The 12,658-nt window shown below is 49.8% G+C and overlaps 1 protein-coding gene across 1 annotated transcript; it reads right to left on the bottom strand.

Moving 5' to 3' along the window:
- Positions 1-954: 954 nt before the first annotated feature.
- On the bottom strand, positions 955-11,075 carry CCKBR (cholecystokinin B receptor). The gene is made up of 5 exons (XM_015537925.2): positions 10,925-11,075; positions 3,166-3,417; positions 2,773-3,022; positions 2,306-2,478; positions 955-2,115 (listed from the first exon to the last, which is right to left on the bottom strand). Exons 1-5 carry the CDS (start codon positions 11,073-11,075, stop codon positions 1,577-1,579), a joined length of 1,365 nt encoding a protein of 454 aa, XP_015393411.2. The 3' UTR covers positions 955-1,576.
- Between the last annotated feature and the right edge of the window lie 1,583 nt (positions 11,076-12,658).

The following is a 12,658-nucleotide window of genomic DNA, read 5'->3' as shown; positions in this document are numbered from 1 at the left end:
AATTTTGTATCTGTCATTTTGTATTCTTTTTCTTAAAAAGGGCACCCGGTTTTATAAGCTCCAGGCCCCACAAAACTTGGGTCTGCCTCATGATGGGTATGGCTTGTTTGCCATCTGAGCTTAGTGTCTACTTCAATAGGATTATTTCTGTCTTGTTCTAATTTATTGTATGACCTTGAACAGCTTTCTTTCCTGCTCTGGGTCTCTATTTTCCCATCTGTTACAAGACAAAGTGTCAAGAAACCCTCTCACTCTATCATACTTCTGATTATCCATGTATATCCCTGGTGAGGTCATCTGTTCTTCCCTACCTGTCATTGTGTGTGTGAAGGGATGATGTTGCTGTCTCTGCCTCTCTCTGGGGCTGGATCAGTCTCATAGTCAAAAGGAAGCCTGGGCTCTGGGATTCCTCTTATTCAGATCCAGCATTCTCCCCACCTTTGTTGCTGGCCAGTAAAGGTGCTTCCTCGGGGCAGAAGCTTGGCCAGATTCTGACACCAGAGAAGAGTGCATTAAAAAAGTTCCTACTCTTTAACTTGTACACTTATGATCTGAGTCCTGGTATTTGAAACACACATTGAATAAACTGAGTCTTATTATACAGTGCTTCCACTTACATTTCAATAAAATTTTAGTAATTACCTATTAATATAGTACCTTAGCAATGGCACCACTTTAGGAGAATGCTTAGGAATCATGATGTGTCATGGATATTCCGCCTGCCACCCCCATCCCCAGCTACTATGTATGACACTAGTGTGTAGGTGGGTCCAGGATGACAACCCAGACAAAATACCCACATCCCCATTTAGCCTCAGACCATGGGCATTTTGGCAGGGGGTCATGCACAGGAGAGACCATGGAAGAAGGACCCAAGAGGGAGAATTCTACAAAATCCCATGCCTCCTCACCTGCCCGCCCCCCCCCCCCAAAAAAAAAAGTCCAGAAAGGAAGTTCAGGAGGAAGCCAAGTCATTTATTATTTCTTGAAGAGTTTGGGTGATGGAGGAGGGTCAGGGCCATAGAATTTAACTGGAAAGGAATGAAGGGACTTTTCAGTGCAAAACAGCCTGTTGGTCAGGGAGGTGTGAGATTAGGTTGGTTGGTATTTTTCAGTGCTGAAATGGGGAAGGGCACTGTGAGGTCAAACTGGGGGCGGGGGGGCGGGCAGCTTGGAGCATCTCAGGAGTCAGTACCGTGCCAGGCTCCAGAGCCCTAAAGAATCAGTGCCATTACTATGTGTATATGAGAGGCAGGCCAGCCTCTCTCAGAATTTCCACTATGTACGGATAGTCCATTGCTAGGGATGCTGTGTCTGTGTGCGTCTAAAGTCAGTGCCCTGTTTCTATGTGCCAGGCTTGGTCCCATATCAAGAGTGTGCCTTATTTCCTGTGTGGGGATCTGGTTTGTTTCTTTTGTGTCAGGTAAGCCACTTTTGTGTGTGTGTTGGGATTAGTCCATGCTTTTTGGGTGTCAGCCTCCTGTGTCAGTGGGTCTGTGTCTCTCTTGTGTCTGGATGGGTCCCTACTTGTAGGAATTGGTGTGTTCCGCCTCAGCCCCCACTCCCTCTCTACCCCTCAGCCAGGCCCCAGCGTGCTGATGGTGGTGTAGCTCAGCCTGGACAGTGAAGCAATGGAGGGGGTGGGCGGGTCCTCATCTGGAAGAGGCCTGGGGCGAGCTCGTGGAGGCCTGGGGCAGCAGCGGGCACATGTCTCAAGGCAGGCCTGGCGAAAGCGACGGTGCATGAAGCAGTAGACCAGGGGGTTGACACAGGCTGAGGCGTAGCTCAGCAAGTGGATGAAAGAGATGGGCGCTCCCGAAAGCGCGCGGTGCGCACCAGAGCTGTCAAAGGCGCGCCACGTGTTGGCACTGTACAATGGCAACCAACACAGGAAAAAAAGCACAACGATCACCAGTAGCATCCGCACCACGCGCTTCTTAGCCAACAGCTTGGCCTGGTAGGGCCGGGGGCCACATCCTGGCCCAGGTGTGGGTGCCGTCAGCGCGGACAGCTCCAGGGTCTGACGAGAGCGCGGAAGCTGCACGTAACAGCCATCGCCGTCCTCTCCAGCCAGCCCGGTCTCCGGCCGGCAACGCCCATTGGGTTGGGCAGAACCTGAGTACAGAGGGTAGGCTGTCAAAGCAGCAGGCTGGGTCCTCTCAACCTCCAGCCCAAGAACCACCAGACCCCGATTTCCAGCATCTGCGTGTCAGGCTCCTTTCTGCCCCACCCACTCTAGGCTCCACCCCTTCCCAAGGCCGGTGGTAGGGGTGGGGGCCGGGAGGGGAAGCTGGATATCACCCACCTGGTCCTGCCCCGCTCCGCAGCCCTCTTTGGCTTCTGACTCGGCTCTGGTTCTCATTGTCACTGTCTTCGTCAAAGCGAAGCCCTAAGTAGAGCTCACGGGAGATGAGCCCGTAGGCCACAGCCATAACCACACCCGGGACGAAGAACAAGAGCAGGAGCAGCAGTACGGACCTGGAGACAGAGCAGATCAATCACACGGGTATCTGTCCACCTGTAATCACAGATGGAAGAAGAGCAAGGGATCCTTTCTAGGGCTGGTGACCAGGCCCCTGAGGTAGAAGTAGGATTTGGGGGTCCTGCTGGGAAGGGCTAGAGAACTGGGGAGGGACCCCAAATGGGAATCCCAGGGTGGTGGGTGAGGAGAGGGAATCAGAGTATTGGAGCAGCTGGAGGAAGATTCTGGGGAATGGTAGTAAGCAGCTGATGGAGATGGAGAGAGGAATTCCCAGGAATGGGCGCCCTCACCAGGTTTGGCGAACATGTGCACTGGGCCAGCGATGCACGCACTGCAGCACACGGGACCCTACTGGCTGTACGGCGGTGTACACGGGATAGGGCACCATGAGCAGTCCAGAGAGCATCCACGTGGCTATGATCACACGAGCTGCGTGGGACCGTGTCTGCCACACTCGTGCCTGCAGTGGTCGGCAGATGGCACTGTATCGCTCCAGGGCGATGGCCACAAGGCTTAGTGTGGACACGCTTACAGACACCCCTAAACAAGGGAAGAGGAAGGGGTCATTCAGGAAACTTGTACTACATACTCAACCAGTGATTTGCTCAGGCCCTACTGAGAAAGACCCCTATGTGCAGCAAGAACTTTAGGTAAGGAGGGGAGCAGGGGGTTGTCTCACCTACCCATGAGGTAGGAAACCGCCTTACAGACGACTGTGCCAAAGATGAATGTGCCCATGAGATTGGGCAGGAGGGTGAAGGGCATGCAAGCCACAGCCAGCAGGAGGTCGCTGACTGCCAGTGAGAGCAGGAAGGCGTTGGTGACAGTCCTCAGGCGGCGGCTCAGTCCCAGGACCACGATGATGAGCACATTTCCTCCAACACTCATCAGAAAGATCACTGCATAAAGGGTGATCCTGATGGCCAGCTCCAGTTCTGGGTAGGAAAACAGAGGGGTGGCAGCAAGGAGTCTGGCTCCCACTCAGCCAGACCCTCCAAGCCCACTTATTCCCCACATCTCCTACCCAGCTAGATCCCTCTGCATCCCAGGAATACCTCCTCCCACTCAGCGGATGGGTTCACTTGAATCCTTTAGGTTTCTAACCCCTTGAGGCTTAGGGAAATTGGCTTAACTCCTCCTCTCCTTGAGAAGGTCTGTCTCTTCTCAAGCTTTGCTTCAAATTCTCCCTTCTCTTTACAGCCAAGCTTCTTGAAAGGATTATTTGCATTTTCTCATTCACTCCTCAGTCGATTACAGTCCAGTGCCCGATCCATCTCCTCTCCGCCCCCCATCACTGTTTGGACACTTCTCAAGATCACTAAGCTTTAACTGCCAAGTCCAAAGGTCTCTTCTCAGCCTATTCTACTTGATCTCCCTGTAGCATTTGACACTATTGATCACCCACTACCTTTTGAAACATAGGTCAGGTCAGGTCCTTATTGTCTAAAAAATCCCTCTTCACCTTCCCTGTACTGTCTGCAACCCTTTAGCATGTCTTCCAGATCCTCTGAGAACTGTCCTGTCTCACCTCCTCTTGCAATGCACCCACTTAAGCCACTGGATGACTCACTTTCTTGAAGGCATCATGCACCCTCATGACTTCCTCCATTGCTAACATTGATTTCTCAGCCTGGAATGTTCTTTCACCAACTGCCACTAATACCCTCCCCCCATCACAAATTGATTTTCTGTATCTGGTAAATTCCTATACACCACTGCCCATCAAGACTCAGATTAACTGCCCCCTCTTCTGTAAGGCCTTTCTGGATGCCTCATTTGGAGTTAATCTCCCCTTCCTCTGACCCATGAGTGTTCCTTACACATCTATCAGAATGCTTTTTATTTTCTACCTTGTATTTTAATTATCTCCTAACATTCATTTTCACTCAACAAACATTTACAGAGGACTCCCTCTGTGTTAGGCATTGATAACAAAGAGATGGACATGACAAATTCCCTGCCATCTGAGAGCTCACAGTCCAGAGGGAAATTTGGGTACATAAATAGACAACTGCCACACAGTGGGATAAGGAGTAAAGCTGGGGGATATACAAAGTGTTGTGGGAGCTCACAGGAAGGACACTAGTGTTGCTGGGCTAGACAGAGGGCTGACTCCATTCATTTGTGTCATTGTCTATTAGGGGATGGATCCATCTTTGGGCCTCTATATCACAACCAAGCAGAGCCAAACAAAAGTGAATTGAATTAAGCTGGACTCAGTCACCCAAGCCCATGGCCTCAGCGTGAGAGACATGAGAGCTTGAAGGGAGAGAAGGCAGGGCCAGAGCCTTCCAGGTTGTGGGGAGGGAAGGGCTCAGAGCTGCAGCTCCCCCTTCTGCAGCCCCATACATTGACTCTTGTCTTAGGCTCTGAATTAAACTGTTCTTATAATGATAACCAACTTATTCAGAAATAGCTGTAGGCATCAAGTACATGCTATCTACAAGAGATTCCTGAACAGAACCCAGCAGTGACATTAGTTCTCAGATCACACAGTCAAGTCAGGTGTTGAATCAGAATAGCAGCTGAGTCTCCAGATCTCCAAAATGCTTTGCCTCCTGCTGCTCCCTCACCCCTCTGTCATTCATCATGCTGCCTCCTTCCCCAATCAAATCTCAATCTCAGTGCCTCTTTCTGCCTCTCTGTACTCCAGTGTGGCATTGCTCACTGTATTATTATGTTTAATTCTCTATCTCCTCCACTGGACTATGAACTTCTTGAGGACAGGGGCAATGCCCAGATCATTCTTCTGCATATCCCTGGCACTTAGCATAATGTCCTGCAAATAGGAGGTGTTCACACATGCTGGCTAATGAATCTTGAACGAATCTCTTTCACTCTCTACACAAATGCACTTGCTTTGTCCTGCCCCATCCATGCTTCACCTCTGTGCCTCTAAAGCTCCAGCATGCCCTCCTCTCTGCCTCTGTCTCTTTGGAGACATGTCTCCCTTTCTGCAAGGAAGGCTTATGTGTAGCAAATTTGAGGTGTGTGTGAGCTAGTATTCTATCCTGTACTTTTTGTGTCTCCTTCCAGTCTACCGCCCCCACCCCTCCACTTTCCTTAATCTCTCCATTCTATCATCTTTTTCAGATCCTCCTCTGGATGTCTCTCTTCAACTAGTTCTTGAATCAATAACCACACCTCAAGTTGGTACACACCCTGAAGTATGAAAAGCACATTTCTCATTCATTCACCCAGCTGATGTATCCCATGTGTGTCTTGGAACTTGGTGGAGCAGAAAGATGAGATTATGCCCACTCTTATCAAGTTCCCAATCTGCATGGGGACTCCTGAAAACTAGAGGGACAAAGTTCCAGTAAAATTGCCCAGCGATCATACAACACTTTGCTATTTTTCTGGGCATTCCCAGCGATTAGCTTATTTCCAGCCACTACTATCTCTCCAAGTCTTTGCTGTTGAAAGTTAGGAGATGTGAAAAAGATTAATTAAAAGCACCCTTAGAGCCAGTGGCTCAGGGAGAGGGTAGGAGGGATGAAAAGGTAGAGCACAGGGCTTTTAGGGCAGTGAAACTATTCTGTACAGTACTCTAATGGTGGATAGCTGTTACTATACATTTGTTAAAACCCATAGAATAGAGGGGAGCCTGGGAGGCTCAGTCAGTTGAGTGTCCAACTTCAGCCCATGTCATTCTCTCATGGTTCATGGGTTTTAGCCCTGCATGGGACTTTGTACTGATAGCGCAGAGCCTGCTTGGGATTCTGTCTCCATCTCTCTCTGCCCCTTTCCTGCTTGTGCACGCCTGCACATCCTCTCTCTCTCTCTCTCTCTCTCTCTCTCTCTCTCTCTCTCAAAAATAAACAAACATTAAAAAAAATCTTTTAAAACCCATAGAATATACAACCCGAGAAGTGAACCCTGATGTCAACTATGGAATTTAGTTAATAATGTATCAATCTTGGCCTATCAATTATAACAAATGCGTTGCATTAATGCAAGGTATTAATAGTAGGGGAAACTGTGTGTGTCTCTCTGTGTGTATATGGAGGGGGGGTGGGAATCTCCCTGTGCTTTCCATTCAGTTTTTCTGTAAACCTGAAACTACTGTAAAAATAGCCTATTAGTTTTTTCAAAAGTCACTAAGAAGCAATTAGAATGAAGACTTGTGTGTGTGTGTTTGCCTATGTGTATGCATCCATGTGTGTTTGTGTGGTGGAATAGGAGTGATCATGGTGGCTTCGACAACTAAGAACTTAAGGTAGGGGTGGAAGAATGGGAGTGGCACCTTATAGATTCAAGTGCCTTGACTACCTCTGGGCATCATCCTGCTGGGCCAGAGAACTCAGAAGACTGTGACAGTTCATTTCTGTTTCTGGGGTCTAAAAGATCTGCATTTGTTCTTTCCAGATGGTGGCAGAGAAGTATGAGCACAAAAATCCAGATAATGTGCCAAACACAAAAATCAGGACTTTATAAGAAACAACACCGAAGCTGCTGATGCCTCAAATCCTGCCTTCCACTGGCATGTTGGATCTGGTCACCCATGAACACAGACATCAAAGCAATACCGATGTGTCTGTGGTGATCATGGACAGCATGCAACTGATTGTGGATGATAGCTGGGCAAATGGTGATATCCAAATGTCAATGAGTACTCACTGAAGGAGCAGAAATAATATGGAAGGATGTACAGGTAATATCAGAGTGAACATTGGATAATAATTTAGTTTTTGAGATAATATCTAAATTCCTAGGTGGGTGAGAGTAATACATATTTTTGTGGACAAGGTCTGAGAAGGGTTTAACTACGTGTCTGTAGATAATGCCTGACTGAGAGTGGGCAAATTTAGACTGTGCAGAGGTAATATGTCTGCGGATAACATCTTGTTTTGTAGATAACATCTTCAGAAAATGTGGATTATATTCAGAGGTCTGAACTGAATGGGGGAATATCCAAATGATGATGGTAGTAGCTGAGTAAGCAGAAAGTAATATTCAAGTATGTGTAGGCAATATTTAGGTGAGCATTGATGTGAGATGTTAACATGTTGAGATGTGAAGTGAGAGATCAATCTGACTGAGTAAAATAATTCAGTGCCTGAGTGAACACACGTGATATCTGAGTCTTTGTGGTTAATATCTGAATGTGTGAGACTAACAACCATGATTTTATGGGTGATATCTGGAAAAAGTTAGTTAAGTGAGCATGGGTGATATCTATGTGTGGATGATAAAATGAAAGCAAGTGTGTCTGATGGGTGAGTGACATCTAAATGACTATGGGCATTGTTAAAGTAACTGTGGGTGATACCTGGTTTTCAGTGGTGGCATCTGAGTGAACATTAGCACTCTGGTCTATGTGGGTAACATATAAGAATAATGTGGGTAACATCCATATTTCTACTGGTAACACTGGAGTGAGCCTGGCTAACATGTAGAATCTGAGTGAGTGGCAAACAGTCTTTGTGGGTAACTTCTGACTGCCTGGGTAACATCCACTCTGTGTAGGTAACAACATCCAGATAAGCAAGGCCAATTCTTGCACCTGTGCTCTGAATCACTTCATGTTCTGCTTTCTCAGGGTCCCCTGCTCTGCGGACTGTCCCTGCTCTCTGCTAAGCCTTTGACCTTCCTTTCCTCTGTCTTGGCCCATGCTGCATCAACATTTTAAAAAGACTCTTGCCTCTACTGCACACACATATACCCAAAGACAACCCCCACCACATACCATTCCTCAATCCCATGCTCTTTCTGGCACTATCCTATTTTTTCTTTGCTTCTCTCTCCCTCCCAAATTTCTGGAAAGTTTCATCTACACACCCTGGTTCACTTCTCATAACCTCCTCATGCACCCTCCCAAACCTCAACCAACTGTAGTCAGACCTTAATACCCACAACTCCTCTTAAGGACTTCTTTGTTACTGGATCTGAAGGATGCTGTTCTGTCCTTATTCGACTTATATCAACACCATATGACATCACTTATCCTACCCTGCTTGAAATCTTTCCCTTGCCTTGTCCCTCTGATGGTTTCATCATGGGCTCTCCATCTTTTGCCTGGCTTTTAAATCTCAGTCTTTTTCAGGGTCCTGCCCCGGGACCTGTTTTCTTTTCATCTTGTCATCTTTGTATGATTTTAGCTATTCCTGTGGCTTCCATTACCTTCTGTAGGCAAAGACCTTTTAAGTGTGTATTCCCAGCTTGCACCCCTCCCCTAAGTTCCTGACCACCAGATTCAACAGCTTACTGGCTACCCCCACCTAGGTATCTCAACAGCACTTAAACTCAGTGGGTTCCAAAGTGAATTTATAGTTCTTCTCTTTCAAATTTGTTTCTGTTCCTTTGTTATCTTTCTCATGATATAGCACCAACATCCATCTAATTGTCCAAGCCAGACACCTGGATGTCATCCTTTGACCTCTTCCTCCCTCTCCATTTCTAATGAATCCCTACCAAGTTCTGTTGATTCCACTTCCAGAAGTGCCTCTCGAATCCATCCACTTCTCTCCATCCCCACTGCCAAAACCTTAGTCCAAGCCCATATCATCTTTTATCAGAGAAACAGAATAGCCTTCTAAAGTGTCCACCCCATCCCCCACCCTTTCATGTCTTGTCCTCCAATCCATCTTCTACACTATAGAACTAATCCTGGCTGTACTACGGAGTCTTTCAGTAGTTCCAATCATCCTCAGGATAAAAATCTACACTCCTTAGCCAGGTCTGTGAGGCTCTTTGTAAACCCTCTAGGTTGGTGCTCATCCTGAGTATTCATTTTTCCTCTCTTTTGATGTATGTTTCAGGCACTCAGAAACTGACACACTGAACGAAAGTACCATGGATTTTAACTTTGGGTGTTTACACATATTGTTCCTCTGCTTAGAATGCTTCTTGCCTTTCCTGCCCCTTCGCTTGTCTGGCTTTCTCTTGTCTTTTTAAATTTTTCTTCAATTACCTTCTCAGGAGGCCCACTTTGACCCCCAAGGCTAAGCTAGACTAAAGCTCCTCTTCTGTGTTTCCACAGCCTTAATCTAAGGCACATCCCACTTTGTGCTGCAATTCCCTGCTTACTTGTCTGGCTCTCCCACTAAACTGTGAACTCCATGAAATAGGAACTGTGTTCATTTTTTCTCTGGTTCAATAAATATTTGTAGAATGAAGCAATCTAAGTGAGAGTGTGTAAAAACTGGTCTGAGAAAGCATATACATTATTTTGTGGGATAAATACTCAAATTAAAATTTATTGCCATTTTCCCTTCTTGAACGTGGAATAATCTCCTTCTGCTCAGCACTGCTCCCTCTCTTAGAATCCCCCCTGCTTCCTTTTTCTGCCTACTGAACTCCAACGTCAAGACCCAGCTCCTGGGTTCCCTTGTCTATGAAGTTCTTGGATCCCATCTCCTTTGGATGCCCACAATTCAGACCCTCTCCTGGGACTTCTCAGAGTGACTGTGATTTTCCAACTGGTTTGTCTCCCTTCTGCACTTGACTATGGACCGATGAGGGTCCAGACTGGGTCTGTTTCATCCCTGTGTCCCCAGCACCTAGCTCAGCGACAACAGCAGGTGTCCAGAAGACATTTAAGGAAAGAAAAGGTGCAGGAAGGGAAAACATATATCATGAGCTGGGTTGTGGAGAAAATGCGGCTGTTGGCCCGTGGGAGGAGTGAAAGTCATTTTGGGGACTGAGTGAGTGGAAGCAGTGGGGGTGGGGGAGATGGTGGCACAAGAGATAGGAGATGAAGGGGGCAGCCAGGCTCTAGGAGGAGGAAACCTAAGGAAAGGCAGGTTGGAGAGGGTGCTTGGAGGGGACTTGGAGACAGAAAAAGAGAGGGGACAGAGCTTTGATTAGAGTTCCCCTTTGGGAGGCAGGAGGATTTGAGGAGGAGTGAAATGGAGACTGGCATCTCTAGGGTGCAGCCCCCAATGTCCAGCCTAATTCCGGTTTGAGGATCTCTTTTGGGAAGGCTAGGGGTGGGGCAGAGGACACAGGAGATTATATAGCTCTAACTTCCCATTCAAGCCTTCCATAGTGCTCCCTCCCTCAACCAGCCCTCTTCTTTTTCCCAGTCTTGCCTTCTTTTCTTCCTTTCCTTCCCCGCTGTGGCTCTGTGAACTGGATTTAAAAGGAAGAGACCTGGAAGGATAGGCAAGAGGAGGTCCTTGCTTCCTGGCCGTCTGTGTCTAGGAGGGGGCTCTGTGTTGGGCAGGAGGCTGTGTTTGGGGATGACCAGTGGCTCTGGGTACGACCAGGAGACCAGGGTGTGAAGGGGCTCTGAGCAGGTGGTGTGAAGCTGTGATGGAGTTTTTATGAGCCGTGGAGGGGGTGGGGGGGGGCAGAAGTGTCGGGGGAGCTGTTTAGGGACTGAGGGAGTACTATGAGGGGATGGTGTAGGCGTTTGAGGAGGCAGTGGGGGCCTCTATCTCTATCAGTGTGGGGTGCAGCGAGAAGGAGCTGGTGGAGGGGGCTTAGGGAGGCACCCACCTCGTGTCCCGGCTCCGCGGATGCGCGGGGGCTCGCAGCTGAGGTTGCCCGCACCGCTGCTGTTGAGGAGGGCCCCCCCGGGGCGGCAAAGGGAAGCCCCCGGCCCGGGTCCGGACCCCTGCGCGCTCCGGTTCAGCTTTAGCAGCTCCATGGCCCCGGCCCAGCCGCTGCCTCCCCGAGCTCGGCCCGGCGGGCTCCCGCTGCGGCTCCACCTGCTCGCGCCGCTGTTCGGGCGGAGGCTCCCGCCCCGCCTGGTCCCCGCCCCCAACCTTGGCCCCTGCCCCGCCGCTTCTCCTCTGCTCGCCCCGCCTAGGCTCGCCTCCCTCCAGGCTCGTCCGCCTCGGTCCCGCCAGGTGACTCTCCGCCCCCCTCCCACGCTCAGGACTTCTGCGCTCCCCTCACCCACAGGGACAGTCCTCCAGGCTCGCCCCCTCCCTAGCCTCTCCGGTCTTCTCTTAGAGATTTCCTTCCCACCCACTCCCCTTCACCACCGTCCTGGTTCGGCAGAATTCTTGGGAGTGTGAGTGTGTGCGGCCGTGTGTGTGTGTGTGTGTGTGTGTGTGTGTGTGTGCTGGCGAGGGTAGCAGTACGGGTGTTGGAGAGGGAGATGCTGAGTGGGGGAAGGAGGGTCAGAGGGAGCGGCCGCCGTGGGATCTAGCATCTTTCCCCGGTGGGTCAGGGGATGTGGAGGTGGCATCTAACACGGTGGCATCACCCACGGTTACTATACTATGCCTCAGTGGCACCAGTGACCTGGACACCATCGCTACCGTAGTTCTTGCATCTCCTCTCCAAAGGGCTGGGGTCGCCCCTGCATCTGCCAGAGCACCCTTCACCTCCTACCTCAGGGCCCAACACCCAGGTTTCTACCCAAAGCTTCCAAACAACCGTCCTCAGCGGGCAAGGATGTGGGGGCAGCATTTGTTCTCGGGGGAACCTTGACAGGCAAAAGGGCTGCCCAGAGGAAGAGTCTGACTTTGGTGTGAGGGAAGCCTGGGTAGCAGTGAGAACAGCTTAGAATAAACCAGTGAGGGGTGGGGTGATGGTGGGGTTTGGTTCTAATTCTGGCCCAGCACTGGCACAAGAGGGGAGGAGGCGCTGGCTTTTGTGGTCTCCAGGCAGCGCCCACCCTCAACCGACACAATGACGCTCCCTGTTTGCTCTTAGTGCAGGTGGAGCAGCCTGTGTGGGGCGTCAGGTTCCCATGGGAGGGGACCAGAAGGGGAGCAGATCACTGGGGTGCAGCCGGTGCAAAGCTTAAGGGGACATGCACAGAACTGAGGTGTGTTCGGTTCCTTGGGCAGGACTTGCCTCCACTAAGATTTCTGCCCTGCTGGCTATCCATTCTCCTCCATTACAAGGAAACTCCGATATGACCCTGAAATTCCACTCTGCGTGCGGCCCCCAGCAGTAGCTGTTGGAGGTGGGAGCATCAGTCAAAGACCAGATTAGACTGTGGATGAGGTCTGAGTTTACGGGGAATTCAGAGAGCCCTATGCAAGCTGTCTTTCGGAGAGGACCTGTTCCAGCTAGCACTGAGTTTACAGGGGCTGGGACATTGAAGGAGGATTTAGGCTTGAGGTGGGTGGGGATGTCGTCACCTGTCTCCCCTAACTCCCCTCCTCCTGGCACTGCCTGCCTTCCCCATCAGAGTGCCCTGGACCAGAAGAGCCTGATTTGCTGTTTGTTCAGCTCCAGCACAGGTGGCACCTCAGATAACCTGCTGGACTTTTC

Source organism: Panthera tigris, chromosome D1 (genome assembly GCF_018350195.1).
Source record: "Panthera tigris isolate Pti1 chromosome D1, P.tigris_Pti1_mat1.1, whole genome shotgun sequence".
Taxonomy (NCBI): Eukaryota; Metazoa; Chordata; class Mammalia; order Carnivora; family Felidae; genus Panthera; species Panthera tigris.
Note: the sequence above shows the minus strand (reverse complement) of the source record. Positions and strands in the feature narration are given on the sequence as shown.

What these genes read in the sequence shown, in the direction of transcription:
- CCKBR (XM_015537925.2), bottom strand. Translation starts at nt 11,075, where the DNA reads ATGGAGCTGCTAAAGCTGAACCGGAGCGCGCAGGGGTCCGGACCCGGG. An exon ending in CCGCGGAGCCGGGACACGAG is followed by an intron (nt 3,418 to 10,924) that starts GTGGGTGCCTCC and finishes TTTCCTACCCAG; the next exon opens with AACTGGAGCTGGCCATCAGG. An exon ending in GCGGAGCGGGGCAGGACCAG is followed by an intron (nt 2,116 to 2,305) that starts GTGGGTGATATC and finishes CTCTGTACTCAG; the next exon opens with GTTCTGCCCAACCCAATGGG.